A 15,141-nucleotide genomic window follows, 5' to 3' on the forward strand; every position below is an offset into this window, starting at 1 on the left:
ATATTTTTTTTTTTATTTTTTATTTTTTATTTCTTTGACAGGCAGAGTGGACAGTGAGAGAGAGAGACAGAGAGAGAAAGGTCTTCCTTTGCCGTTGGTTCACCCTCCAATGGCCGCCGCTGCAGCCGGCGCACCGTGCTGATCCGATGGCAGGAGCCAGGATCCAGGTGCTTTTCCTGGTCTCCCATGGGGTGCAGGGCCCAAGCACCTGGGCCATCCTCCACTGCACTCCCTGGCCATAGCAGAGAGCTGGCCTGGAAGAGGGGCAACCGGGACAGAATCCGGCGCCCCGACCGGGACTAGAACCCGGCGTGCCGGCGCCGCAAGGTGGAGGATTAGCCTATTGAGCCACGGCGCCGGCCCAAGGGCTAATTATAAAGACAGATTTATTTTATTAAACCTTAAGTTATATACAGAATTTATTCCACTTATGGAATGACTGTTTTGTTTTTATAACAGAAAACTTCTGTTTGATGTTTTGACAGGCTAAGGTAAAAACTTTGAGACTTTGACATACGAAAGTGCCTTTAAGGGACATATTTTATATGATTTATATAGAAAATCAGGTGGTTTATTATGGATGATGAAGGAACTCATGGGCTAAAATCAGTAAATATTTTTCCCCAAAAGGTACTTAATAAAATGTCTCCAACATCCTTAAAGATTGCACTAAGACAACTCACGGAGGGGTCTTCAAAGACCTTGGAAGAAGTATTAACTATGGAATATCGACTAAGTCAAGCTTGTATGGTAAGAATTTTTTTTTCTTCCTGTATGGTTACATTTATTCTTCCAAATTTCCAAATAAAGTATACCTATGAAGATCATAGCATGGCTAGGATGTTTTGCAAAGCGGGTTTGTCCTCTCCACCAAAGAGTACACAAATGAAATCTAAAGAAACAAACAGCACAAGCACAACCCAAACAAATATAGCCACACTCTTACTACTCACTGTAACAGCTCGACTGGCCAGTCATTGTGTAGGTTTCTTAGTCTGTGTGATATCTGAGTTCTCCCTGCCTCGTTTATTTAACTTTTTTTCAAAGATTTATTTATTTTAAAGGCAGAGTTGTAGAGAGGCACAGGCAGAGAGAGAAAGAGAGGTCTTCCATCCACTGATTCTTTCCCCAGATGGCTGTAAGAGCTGAAGCTGTGCCGATCTAAAGCCAGGAGCCTGGAGCTTCCTCCAGGTCTCCCACGCCAGTGCAGGGGCCCAAGCAATTTGGGCATCTTCTACTGCTTTCCCAGGCCCTAGCAGAGAGCTGGGTCGAAAGTGGAGCAGTGGGGACTCAAACTGGCACCCATATGGGATGCCAGCACTGCTGGTGGTGGCTTCACGCACTACATCGCAGTGCCAGCCCCTTATTTAATTATTTTTAGAGATTTATGTATAGAGAGAATTTTCTATCTGCTGTTTACCACCACCATGACCACCCCCAATGGCCACAATGTATGGGGCTAGGCTGATCCAAAGGTAGGAGCCAGAGACTTATCTGGGTCTCTCACATGGATGCAGAGGCCCAGCTATTTGGGCCATCTTTTGCTGCTTTCCCAGGCACGCTAGCAGGGAGCTGGATTGAAAGTGGAGCAGCTGGGACTTGAATCAGTGCCCATATGGGATGCCAGTGCTGCAGGCGACAGCTTTTGCTGCTGTACCACAGAGCCAACCCCTATTTAATTTTTTTAAAAGACTTATTTATTTGAACGGCAGAGTCACAGTGAGAGAGGGAAAGACAGAGATCTTCCATCCAGTGGTTTACTCCCCAAATGGTCAAATGGCTGCAACAGCCAGAACTGGGCTGTTCCAGAGCCAGGAGCTTCTTCCAGGTCTCCCAGTGGGTGGCAGAGGCCCAAGCACTTGGCCCATCCTCTACTGCTTCCCCAGCACATTAGCAGGGACTTGGATTGGAAGTGGAACAGCTGCTACACCACCAATGCAAGCCCCCTCCATGCCTCCAGTGGCTTACATTGATTCTTTGAGGCCCAGGGCTGCTTTGCCTACCTATTTGCAAACCTTTGTCTAACTCCAACACTTTTTTTTTTTTTCGATAGGCAGAGTGGACAGAGAGAGAGACAGAAAGGTCTTCCTTTTTCCATTGGTTCATGCCCCAGTGGCTGCTGCGGCCGGCGCACCGCGCTGATCTGAAGCCAGGAGCCAGGTGCTTCTCCTGGTCTCCCATGGGGTGCAGGGCCCAAGCATTTGGGCCATCCTCCACTGCACTCCCGGGCCACAGCAGAGAGCTGGACTGGAAGAGGAGCAACTGGGACAGAATCCGGCACCCCGACCGGGACTAGAACCCAGTGTGCCAGCGCCGCAGGCGGAGGATTAGCCTAGTGAGCCGCGGTGCCAGCCTAACTCCAGCACTTTTAAGTGCACCTGAGGAGCATCTGTTCCCAACTCCCCTCCAGGCTTTTACCCATCTTTACAGTGGTCTGAATGTGACCATTCATCAAACTAGGAGCATAACAAGTTCTTTCAGACTTTTGCTCTATCATCATCCTAGTTCATTTTCCAGGAATTATCTGGAAAACAGTGAAGACTGGCCCATGTCTGAAGACTGTAATTGCAAATCAGGTCCACAGTAAGAGCATTCCATGCGCTTCTGTGGCACCCACATTTATCACCATATTATCTTAGTTTACTGGGCCAGAAGGCTCTTAACACCAATGCTTATGTTATCACCCACTGTCACTCTTTCCTCAAGAGTGGCTTAGTAAATACTGAATTACATATTGATAAAGTAGGCCAAAAAAAATCTGTGACAGCAAACTGTAGTGGTGTCGTATTGACTGTCCCTGGCCATCACTTGCATCCTTTTACAGGACACTGATCTGCTAGTCTGACTGGTGCCACTCTCCAGCCAGAGCTTAAGTGCTATCACAAACCTTTCTGAAATGGAAGAATATATTTTAAGTATTATTGTTTTCTAGTTACAAAAGTAATATGTTCATTGCAGAACATGTAAATTACAGGACATTATAATAAGAAAATTAAGACTATCTAGAGGTGTGTGGAAATATTGCTACCCAAATTGTTATTAGGAACAAGCAGTTACATTTACAAAATAGCAGTTTGATTTCCTTGTAAGTATAAAAAGGTCTCTAACCCAGTGTTCAGGCATGTGAACTTAAACACCCTGTATAGGTGCCGGTTCAGGTTCCACCTGCTCCACTTCTAATCCAGCTCCCTGCTAATGTTCCTGGTAAAGCAATGGAAGATGGCTGAAGTACCTGGGCATCTGCCATCCACATGGGCAACCTGGATAAAGTTCCCAGCTCCTGATTTCCGCCTGGCCTAACCTCGGCTGTTGTGGCTATTTGGGGAGTAAACCAGTAGATGGAAGATATCTACCCCCACTCCACCTCTCCTATTTTATTTTATTTTATTTTATTTTATTTTTTATTTATTTTTTTAATTTTTTATTTTTTTATTTTTTTATATTTTATATTTTATTTTATTTTACTTTTGACAGGCAGAGTTAGACAATGAGAGAGACAGAGAGAAAGGTCTTCCTTTGCCGTTGGTTCACCCTCCAATGGCTGCCGCGGCCAGCGCGCTGCAGCCGGCGCACCGCACTGATCCAATGGCAGGAGCCAGGTACTTATCCTGGTCTCCCATGGGGTGTAGGGCCCAAGCACTTGGGCCATCCTCCACTGCACTACCGGGCCACAGCAGAGAGCTGGCCTGGAAGAGGAGCAACCGGGACAGAATCCGGCGCCCCGACCAGGACTAGAACCCAGTGTGCCAGCGCCGCAAGGCGGAGGATTAGCCTAGTGAGCCGCGACGCCGGCCTCCTTTTTGTAACTCTTTGAAGTAAATACATAAATCTTAAAAAAGAAAATGAGGACTGTTACTTTCAAGCAGATGTATGCAAGGGAACTTTTAAAAGTATGTGGCAATTAAAATTTAAAAATTTTAGTGCAAAAAATTTTTTAAATCCTAACAGTATTAATGTGCATTTTCCATGAACTTTTTGAAGAGTTGTCTTGTAAGTGCACAAATGGAACTTATTTATTCCTTGTCTAAATTAATAGATTAGCATTGAAAGTACCATTATAAATATAATTGGTAATCACATGGAATATAGATTTTATGAAACATTGCAGAGTCACAATTTAAGGGCAGAATCATCCCCGATGTTCAGAAGGCCGTTAAGCAGCATTGTTTAGATGTATAAATTCATGGCCTTCCTAGTGGACTTTAATGTCTTGAATGGTTACCAAGATATTCAGAGTAGTTCATCTAATTGGAAATCAAACTCCATTAGCCAAATCTTAAAGTTACTCCTTGTAGAATGTAAAGGGCAGCTGGAATAAATTGAGTACATGAGTAGGTATTCTGCTAGACACCTGACATGCATGCTTTTCCATTAAATCTTACACTGTCTCTAGGATAGGTACTCATGAATCCATTTTTTTCCCAATTTATTTATTTGTTGGAAAGAGTTAAAGAGGTCTTCAGTCTTCTAAGTCTGCTAATGAGGCTCACTGCCTCATTTCTTTGAGGTTGCCATTCAAACAATATCTCAATGATATATGCATGGCATATAGCTAACATGTTTGCTGAGAGAAGGAAGGAAGGTAATATCACTTCAACCAAGGTGTGCACTACACTAGAAGTGCAATGAAAAACATGGAGGGTATGAGGTATATAGGCCAGTGGTCAAAGTCTATCTGGTTTCACTTGTCTTGTGTCTACTGCCTAACAGCTGCCCTGACTAGGCCAGGCTACTTCATCTGTAAAATGGAGACATGATGGGGTCAGCATTGTGGTCTGGCAGATGAAACCACCACACGTTATGCCAGCATCCCATATGGGCACCAGTTCGTGTCCCAGCTGCTCTGATTCTAGTCCAGCCTCCTGCTAATGGCCTGGGAAAAGCAATGGAAGATGGCCTAAGTGCTTGGGGCCCAGCTACCCACGTGGGAGACCTGGAAGAAGCTCTTAGCTCCTGGCTTTGGCCTGGTTCAGCACTGGCTGTTGTGGCCACAGTCCTTTGTTCTCTTGAAGTTTAGTCTACTCAGATTGTGAGGAAAAAGTAAGCAAAATAAGTAAAAATAATTCCATAAAATATACAGTATATGATTAAGGAGAAAAAGCAAGGAAAGAGGATATGGAATAAGGGGTGACAAGTGTTGAACTGTTGTTGTGATGACCAGAGAATACCTCATTGAGATGTTGTTTGAATGGCAACCTCAAAGAAATGAGGCAGTGAGCCAAGTGAGTATTTGGAGGAAGCACATTCCATGAAGTCAAAGTCATTACCTGAGAATACAGTGAGAGTAGAAAGTGCTCCAAGGGTGGAGGCTGAGAAGGCAGAAAACACTTCACATCGTTATCTTGGGGAATGAGGAAGAGATTGTGGGTTGTGCAGTTTTCCGTGCTTGAGATTTGTGATCATGAATTTTAAATTATATCAGTCCCAGTTGTATAATTTTTTCTGTAGCAAGATTTAGCTGTTCAGATGCAGGCACAGGTGGAGTTCAGTGCCAACACTTTGCCATAAGGTACAAAATAGAAAAAACATCTGAGGGAAGTGAGGGTTTTGTTGAGGGAAAGTGATCATATTAATTTACAGGGGAAGCTGGGCTGGGTGAAGAGCAAAGTGAAGCACAGATGGGGTGAAAGTTGCAGAATAGTGGACCTCAGCGAGGTCAAGGATGTAGCACAGATACTTCAGCAAGTACGATGGGAGGTGCTGAGCCCAGAGTGGCTGATCACAGGGCCCAGTCTCTGACTGTTGCAGTTCAGGTTGTCATGGAACTGGGAGGCCGATGTAAGAGGAGGAGATGTAAGATCACCAGGAATAAGGATGCCTAGAAATTATTCCATTTAATTGTAATTTTCTTTCAGGGAAGTCACGATTTTCATGAAGGCGTTAGAGCTGGTAAGTGACAAATGGTTGTTTCATCCCTGGTTCTTAGAGAAATTGGATTTGTGAGTATATTCTGTTAATTGAAGATAAGAGTTGTTAATGAAAATCAAACTTTATAAAGATTCCTACTTGGGGGTGTTTTTATTGTTACAATCTGGGATATAAGAGATCAGTCTTTGAAACTAATACTGTTTTAAAAATTCATAACTTTATTGCTGCTCCCTAATTTATATAAAATGCTTCAAACAGTTTCTGAAAGTGAAAGTACCAGATAAGGGTTTTGTTGATGCAAAAGTTTTGAAATTCATGGATAGTTTTTTCCTGCTACATTTCCCATGAACACTTTGAAGACCTTTATGTAAGCAGTACTCCTGCTCCTAGAGTCACGTGGACTGCCTCTAGTAAGTTCAGGATCAACTTGTAAACTCAACCTGCTGGTGAGGCCTTTGAAAGGTGCATTTGTTCCCTTACAAAAGTTCTCAAGTCCCCTACCCTTCTCCTTTTTGTACTGTCTTAGCAAAAATCGAGCAGTGTTGAGCCTTGCCTTGTACCTCTTTTTCTGTACCTGAGCAGTTAAACATTGCTGGGAAAAACCATGACACTTTCCATTTTTGCTTATCTCCAAAGTCAGCATTGTAGAAAGAGCAAGTGTTGTGGTTGATACCCCCACTCCAGGAAACAATTCCTTCATATATATAATGCTTAACTCTGTAAAGAGCTATTATTTGTGTTCTATGAAATGAGTTGCTTTTCTCTACATTTAGTTGGCATATTTAATTTTCTTATAGTTTTATTAATCATTTAATATAGTACAGACTGGATATAAGATGTTATGTACTCTGAGCTCTAAGCTGTGATAAACAATGATCACTGTGGTAGAATTCTCTTAACGTCAAAATCCTTCTAGAAGACACATGAGGTTGGCCGGCGCCGTGGCTCAATAGGCTAATCCTCCACCTGCGGTGCCGGCACACCGGGTTCTAGCCCCAGTCGGGGCGCCGGATTCTGTCCCAGTTCCCCTTCTTCCAGGCCAGCTCTCTGCTATGGCCCGGGAGTGCAGTGGAGGATGGCCCAAGTGCGTGGGCCCTGCACCTCATGGGAGACCAGGAGAAGCACCTGGCTCCTGCCATCGGATCAGCGTGGTATGCTGGCTGCGGCGGCATTTGGAGGGTGAACCAACGGCAAAAAAAGGAAGACCTTTCTCTCTGTCTCTCTCTTTCACTGTCCACTCTGCCTGTCAAAACAAAACAACAAAAAACCAAACACATGAGGTTGAATCAAAAGAGATGGCTGTATGTGTTATAGAAACCAACTGAATTGTGCATTTCCTCCACTAATTCCTTGTACATTCTTGCTCCATGTGGATCAGAGGCTAAAATTCTGGTTTTAGAAGGACCCATGTACTATCTGGGTTGTTAATATTCATTACAAGTTAGAGTAGCCCTTCTTAAAAAGAAAGGTATTACTTTTTGGTACATACTCAGTTGTTTTAAGGAAAAAGAGGTAAAGCCAAACAATATCATTAAAAAAGTGCTTATCAACTTCCTTTTTAATAGAGAGTGAGTGTATTGCTGCCTCCTGTCAGCATAGCCTCTGTTCAGAAAGCAGTGATCTAGTGTGGGTGGGACTGTTAAAATTCTTAGATATCAAATGTTTGATACAATGTGGTAATTATAAAAATGTTACCAAATTAGAGAATGGTTGTTTAAAAAAACTTACCTTTAACATACAGAATAAACTTCAGATTTTAGATGAAAATAAAGAGTACCTTTGCAGCGACAGAAATCTACCATATGGAATTTGATTGTGGATCTCTCAGAAAACCTGACAAATCTGAACTGCCTTAAGCTATATTATTCTAGGTACAAAATGTTGTTAGCTTGAAGTAACATACTGATTGGATTAATATTGCCTTTCCTTTTGCCCCTCAGTGGAATCTCAAGGAAATAGAATTGGCTAGAACACTTAGAGGGGAAGAAATTCTTGTAGAAAGAAGGTCCCAGGATTATTCTTTGTTTACACTGTCCAGGGAATACAAAACTTTTAAATTGATGGGGATCAGCACAACAGTGTTTAATATCACCACTGATCTGATACCAAATCCGGTAGCGGGTAGCCAAACCTTCAAAAAGCTCTGCTAGCCACATTTCATTGTGTATAAAATTTCCTTCCCTTTACCTGCCAACACACCCTTCTTCCTTGCTTCCTAGGCTGTTTAACTCTTTAGCCTTTTAATGCTACTTTAGATTTTTCCAGTTCATTATAGAGTGTTTTTATTTAAATATTTCCATCCTGCCCAAGAATTAAGCACATTTTAAGCATGGTTGATATTTGCTACCACATCCAAACTTTGCTTTTTTAAACCTTTTAAGGTAATTGTAGACTAATATGTAGTTTTAAGAAGGAGGTCCAGTGTACCCTCCATGCAATTTCCTAAATGGTAACATTTGTGTAAGTACAGTGTATTACCACAGCCAGGAAATGGACATGGCCCTCTGTTTTTAGAAGTTACAGATTGCCTCATACTTAAGATCCTGTGGGGATGCTGTGCGGCTACACTAAGTGATGACTGCGCTGAAATGGAAGCAGAAGGTTTTGTGATAACCTAAGTAATTGTGGTCTGACTTTCTCGTTCAGAGCTGTCTGAACTACAGGACTCAGCAGAACAGCAGTATCCACAATTAATTATGTACAAATTCCCCTTTCTTCTACCTTAAGCTTTTAATTTTCCTCCCAAAACCCAATGTGGAGGCAGTTAAAAGGCTGATCTGGGACCTCTGCCCTCCCTTGTCCTCCTTAAAACCAACTCTGGTTTATGCTTTTTGGTAACATGGAGATTTCATTTATGACTGAAGAAAAAAAAGTTCTACAGTTTTAAACACTGGATTAGTTCAGTAGAGTTTATTAATACTAGAAGCATGAGGCTTAGGAGGTTAGAAAATATCTACATTGGTCATAAAAATAAACTGCTATACATCCAGAGTCTGGAGATTTAAAAGAAAAATAGAACATGTACACAAATTTTGCAGAATAAAATGTGCTATAGGAAAAATATCCCCAAATAAGACAGTTTCTTTCAAGTAATTAAAATTTGGTAATATCAAAAAGAAATACACTAACATCTGTGTCTTCTCTTGACAGTTTTAATTGATAAAGACCAGAATCCAAAGTGGAAACCAGCTACTCTAAAAGAAGTTACCGATGAAGATTTGAATAATCATTTTAAATCTCTGGGAAGCAATGATTTAAAATTTTGAGGTGACTGGCTTCTTAAGGTACATTTTGGAGCAGGGGTTGTCAAACTATAGCAGGTAGGCCTGCTGTCTAGTTTTTTATAGCCTGCAAGCTGAAAGTGCTTTCTGCATTTTTTTAAGTGGTTGGAAAGAGAAATCAAAGACCAGTATATCATGGTGTGAAAATTACGAAATTAAAATATCAGTGTCCATAAGCAAAGCTTTATTGGAACATAGTTGTATTTATCTGTTTGCTGTCTATGGCTATTTTGCATGTCCAGCAAAGTCTAAAATGTTTATTATCTGGTCTTTGTCAGAAAAAGTTTGCCAACATCTGTTGTAGCAGATGAGAAAATTCAAAGATCTTTCATCAGATCTTATTGACATGTGAACTTAATTTGGCTTTTGGTAGTGTTTTGTATGTTCAGTAAATAAACTCATCAGGAATAGATTATAAAAAAAATAAACCCCGAATTGTTTTTTGTATTCAAATATCTCAGATTCCTTCATATGTGTGCATTTTAAAGGAACTCTTCTGCCAGTTGTAAACATTAGATATCAAACCACATAAAATGTTACTAAGGTATTTCTCTAGTATAATTAACTCAGCCTTGGCCTTCCCTGAAGTAACTGAATACCTTCCGATGGCAAAATTTCTTGTTACTTAACTATTTGCTAATCTGACAATGAGAAATTAGAAAACTCTAATCTCTGAGAGACACTCTGCTGTCTGCAGCAAAAGTTTGTGTGATAGTTTTTTCCTTCTTGATTTGAACCTTGTTTAAAGATAATTAACTGTAAAGATTTTTTCAAAATAGAAAATCTTCCAATAATTTGACAAAATAAGTGCTTAAGGTATGCAAGAAATTTCAAGGTGTTCCAGACTCAGTACTTTAAATTTCTAGGTAAGAATACTTTATTAAAAGGTTAGTTTATCTTTCATCCCCAACCCCTCAGAAACTGAGAATTTCATGTTTGTAAGAACAAGAGAGACATAAAAGATATGTGCTCTACCCTTCTCTTAAATAAGGAAATTGCAACCCAGAAGTTACTGCTTTAAGTTTTCTCAGTGCTTAATCTTTTTCTGCCAAAAATCCAAGAACATACCTGTAATAAAGATGCCATGATGGACACCTTTATATTCTGAAAGTTCTGAAAAATGGACCTGAATGTTTGAAGAAATTAGTTGTATAAATGGATTTTTTACTCACTTTACTAATGCAGAAAAAAATCCTTTATATTGTTTACCAGTTGGCAGGTACACAGTATTGGAAAGTATTTGCTTATTCCAGTTAAATAAGGATTCATAGCTAGTTAATTGCAACTGGATTTTTATTGCAGTTACAAAAAAACGCTTTCACAGAAATATTTGGAAAAAATATACCACTTCATAGCTACGTCCTACAGGGAAGGTATTCGATGCCAGCGCCTGTGGCTTTGAGGAAAACATATCCTATTTGTGAGTTCATAATCAGACTGGGCATAGCATGATTAAGCAAGTACAAAGTTATAATGTCTCTACATTTTTATTTCTAAAATTATGAAATACAAAAGTATAGTTCCTACTACCTCATAAAATGTCAACAATATCAAGGATATGAGGGGTCATGCTACTTCATTGTGTATACTTTTACAATAAGGCAGTTTGACACAAATTATTCCTTTGGAACTAAGATAATTATTTTTGTCCCTTTCAAAATTGTGCTGTTAGTGCTAATAACCATAGAGTTTGTGAAGAACTGGTAAGGCAACTAAAAGTGAAGAGTTCCAAGAGCAAAGGCAAGTAACAAAGGTAGCACTGCAGTGTGTTCACGGGGTTCTGTTACTTTGTAAATAAGGAATTGGCACACTTATTCCTCTTAAGCTACCCCTACACTGGATGTTCCAAATGGTTCCCTTTTCAATAGCTAAACTTTTTTTCATTCTTCTGTTTTCTATGTCTCCTTCCCAAACAGTCCTTCTACTCTTTACTTTTCATGAAAGACAGTCAAAATGAAGCAAAGCCAATATTTCAGTATAAAGGTTCAGAAGACATGCTATCAAAGCTATTCTCATTCATCTTGTCATCAAGGTTTTGATGAGGTAACTATCACATGTAATATAAATTTGTTGACTTAGCTCTCTCCTCCTCCCGCCTACCTCCAATCTACTAACTCACCGATTATACAAGCCTTATAGTTCCTTGTTCATGTGTTTACATGGACTATAGCATATATAAGTCTCTTGGAAGATACTGTACCCACAATACCATACACTTAAAATATGACTCGGGGTCAATGGAGTACTGCATGGTGACAAACTAAGCCATCATATTTGCAGAGAGAAAGAAAAACAAAGACTTCTAAGCTAGATGTGGATCAGGCAGGGCTCCCTATTACTCCCCTGGGAAAGAGGAAACCTCAAGTTCAAATACCTAGATATAACAAACACACATCTGTGCCCCTAAATTTTAAATTTAGTGACATTCTGCTTTATAATGGCTTGTTCTCACCCTTGTCTTTTATATACTTAATTACCTTGCTGGTAATATCTTCATATTAGATGCAAAATGAATGAAAAACATTTAGGCTTTTTATGAGAAAACCCCAAACTTCTCTTCATAAGCTTGAAGTACGTTTTGTACTTTCTGCCTTAGCTTTATGCTTTCATATCCTTGTATAAACAGGAATGGATCTTTTTCTATTGCATAAGTTGCTAGACTACAAGTATATAGTGGAGCAGTGCAAGTCCTAGGACAAGTGTCCAAAAGCAACTGAAAGGGCACATCATTCGTTTAATACTTTTTTCTTTGCTAATGTCATTTGGAGAATTCGGGTTTCAAAGTAGGAAAATCAGAGGTAGCTTTTCTGCCTGCTTACAAGGCCGAATATAGCTTCATCACATTAAAGAGACCATAGGCCTTTTTCTGCCTTTCTTTATATTTCAGTGACACTGCTGTATTCTGTCTTCAAAAAAGGAAATTGCACATATGGGCTTATTAAATAATTTTCTTTCCAGTTAAACTCAATGTATAGGAAATCTTGATTCTGAATTAGACTCAGCACTAATTTTCCTAGTCTCTTCTCCTAAATTTTGTTAGCCTTGATCTCCAAATAGTATATAATCCTTAAAAAAAAGGTGTGTGTATAAGCATGCGTGACAAAAAAAAAAAAAATGAAAAAGAATTTAAGAATAGCTAGCATCCTACAAAGGCAGCCAAGTTCATGAAAATACTATATAGTGTAGGGCTAAAAATGTTCCATGGCATATGTTACATCCTTAACACACACATCCACAAACACAAGTACAGTCCTTAGAGGATTGTTCTTTCTGTTTAGTGCTATAAATCCTTATACATTATTTGGTACCACAGTAATTTGAATGGTGACTGCCCACCACTCATTTAAAAAACTGGGAGCAGGTTGCCCATATGAACATCTGCATGTGACACAGTAAAGCTGTATACACAGTTAGCACTGAACCAGGTTCTGCTTTCTGCCTTGCAGCTTAGACTGTTTAAGGTTGACTAGATAAAAGTTACCCATATGTATTTCATATAGTTATATCCCTGGGCTGCTTAATTCAAAGCAATAAACAGTAATATCATGGCTTCTGTAAATTCTGTCTTTTTGAGATGGCTTTATAGGCAAAGTCCAAGACATCCAATAATAAATGTAGTTAGTTAGGGCCCTGAGGTTCAAGGTGGTAGTTAAGCTTTCATCTACAAAAATAACATCTTAAGGACAGAGTTTGAGGTGGACCCCTTCTACACTGGTTGCTTTCTAATGCCAGGTCATCTGTGTCACACTGTTCACCAAGGCTTGAGTGCCATCCGCATGCCAAGGCATATTTGAGAAAAAGGCATATCTTTTAAAGTGGAGTGCCTTTAAAAAACCACTTGGGATGTGGGCTTGTTTAATCTTTAGCATTTTCTATGGTTATGCCATAACTGCCTCAGGAAAAGAGTGAGGCAGATAATTACTGAATCCCATGGGAACTCTGTTCAGCCCCTCACAATGACCAAACTCCAAGACCAGGCAGATGAACATTGCTGTTAACACACAACTGTTTCAAATGTGTTTCATCTTACATATTCCTAAACTGGTGACATACGTGTTTGCATATCCAGGTGGAATTATTTGTACTTACACCAAGTTTTACTTTGTTTCATGTATTTAAACTAGCACCGACTCAGTGTCGCCCTCCAGCAGCATCAAGGGCACTCGCTCTCGATGTAAGGGATGTCGTAGTACTTGATGTTATTTCTTGCCCACTGCTGCAAGGCATCATGCAAGATTTCCTGGGACAGGCGATGTGCATATTCAAAGATCACAGTATTGGTCCCCGGGGGTTCCTTCACTTCCTCTTTGACGTTAGCTGGAGAAGGCCTGGGCAGCAATCTCTCTTCTGGCATGAAGCTTTCTTCACTTTCATGCCGCTTCTCAATCTCAAATGTGGTAGGAAATGGGAAAGTTTGCTTTGATTTGATGCAACCCATGTTATGTGAAGAAGTTTGAAAGCAAGCAATAGAAAATGACTACTTCAGCATCTTTGGGAAAGCAACCAGGGCAGGTTTTGTCCACGTGATGTCGCCCAGCGTGTTCTGTCCAGAGGCCACTGCAGTAGTCAGTGCTCCCCCTCACCACTCTCCAGGTGTAGTGTTTATCTGTTAAGACAAAGGAGGTTTCATTTTGGAGGTTCTAGAAAGCAAAATAATGCACGACTTGGTACATGTGGAAATTAGTTACTTGGAGGAAATGTGCAGCAACAAGCAACTTTATCTCACTCAATAAAAATTGGTATTTGTAAAACAGAATAACATTTTTTCAAGGACTTGAACATTTTATGAATCTGAGAACATAGTTAAACTTTTGCTATCTGAGTTATCTGTACACCCAGGTCAGAAAACTATTGCTCTTTGGACCAAATTCCAGCTTCCTGTTTTTGTAAATAAAGTTTGTCGGAGCCCAACTATGCTCATTTGTTTACATGTTATGTATGGCTGCTTTTGTGCTACATCATTAGAGCTGAAGTATTGACAGAAAACTTGTGGCTGGCAAAACCTATCTGGCCCTTTATAGAAATATTTGTCACACCCTAATCTTTACTATCAAGGACAAGAAGCATATCAAACATTTGTTCCTGCCACAAACCTCAGCAGCCTACCCATCCTAGACTGCTGGTAGAGTCATACTTTGTCCCCTAGCCAGATAGTTACAACTCAGACTGACAGAAAAGACGGTCTTCACACTAATACCAATTCTAAGCAACACAGGACAGACAGAACTGAGCCACCTGTTTCTCTTTCTAACTTAAATACCCTGTGAAATGACATGAAAAGCTCAGTTGACTTGTTTCTAAAATTACTGGTCTTAAACAAATTCATTTTTTCATAGCTTATAATTAAAGAATTCTAGAAAAGGTAACTTTTGTGAGATCTGTTATACACTGAATTTTATCCGATTTTTCCCAAAATATTGTATGTGCTCCAGGGTGATAATGGGAGCAAAAAGGAAATCTAGCCTTTCACCTCTACTTCTGAATGCTCCACTTTACGGTTCACCTCAGACATATTTCAATAAAGGAAACGAGGAACGTGCGTGCTAGCATGTCTTGTTTACGAGACTGAAACCTTGGTTACTGTCTTGAATTGTGTATGGCCAACATGTAATGACCTACCAAAGCATCTGTTTATTTTTTACTGTGAGGAATTATTAAAGGACATGGACATAGTTAATTTATTATGATTAGAGAATTTGATGTCAGATAAATAAAAGGCCATGAATAGAATTGGAAGGATATTCTGTGTTTCCTAAAGGATCTCTGTTTTTGCAAAAGCAATTTTTCCTTACCATAACTATCAGCAAAAAGCAATTTTAAGCCTGGACAAAATATTTGTGGGCAGGTATTTGTAGACACTGAACGACAGCAGTTTAGAACCCCAGGATTCTCAAAATGGTACATACCAAAATTATATAATTTATATATGTAAATTATATGGCGAGTATGCATATGGAAAAAACAAAATAGAGATACTTAAAATCCATGGAAA

The 15,141-nt window shown here is 39.9% G+C and overlaps 2 protein-coding genes and 1 pseudogene across 6 annotated transcripts in view; 1 reads left to right on the forward strand and 2 right to left on the reverse strand.

Moving 5' to 3' along the window:
* LOC127491726 (pleckstrin homology domain-containing family A member 1 pseudogene) overlaps nucleotides 1-634 on the reverse strand; it is a 28,266-nt pseudogene extending 27,632 nt beyond the window's left edge.
* The window catches only part of HIBCH (3-hydroxyisobutyryl-CoA hydrolase), a 104,756-nt gene extending 95,179 nt beyond the window's left edge, over nucleotides 1-9,577 (forward strand). Inside the window, exons 12-14 of the mRNA XM_002712340.5 lie at nucleotides 631-750; nucleotides 5,856-5,889; nucleotides 9,019-9,577. Coding sequence (XP_002712386.2) covers nucleotides 631-750; nucleotides 5,856-5,889; nucleotides 9,019-9,134 — 270 coding nt within the window. The 3' untranslated portion in view covers nucleotides 9,135-9,577. The remainder of the gene's footprint in view (nucleotides 1-630; nucleotides 751-5,855; nucleotides 5,890-9,018) is intronic.
* C3H2orf88 (chromosome 3 C2orf88 homolog) overlaps nucleotides 8,764-15,141 on the reverse strand; it is a 157,097-nt gene continuing 150,719 nt past the window's right edge. For 4 of the 5 annotated variants that reach the window (XM_008258833.4, XM_051849364.2, XM_051849363.2 and 1 more), the window contains one exon: nucleotides 8,764-13,755. In XM_008258833.4, the coding sequence (XP_008257055.1) occupies nucleotides 13,303-13,587 (285 nt within the window). In that variant the 5' untranslated portion in view covers nucleotides 13,588-13,755 and the 3' untranslated portion in view covers nucleotides 8,764-13,302. The remainder of the gene's footprint in view (nucleotides 13,756-15,141) is intronic. The other variant, XR_011387190.1, reaches the window with a different exon arrangement.

The sequence above is a fragment of the Oryctolagus cuniculus genome, chromosome 3, assembly GCF_964237555.1.
Source record: "Oryctolagus cuniculus chromosome 3, mOryCun1.1, whole genome shotgun sequence".
NCBI classification, from domain to species: domain Eukaryota; kingdom Metazoa; phylum Chordata; class Mammalia; order Lagomorpha; family Leporidae; genus Oryctolagus; species Oryctolagus cuniculus.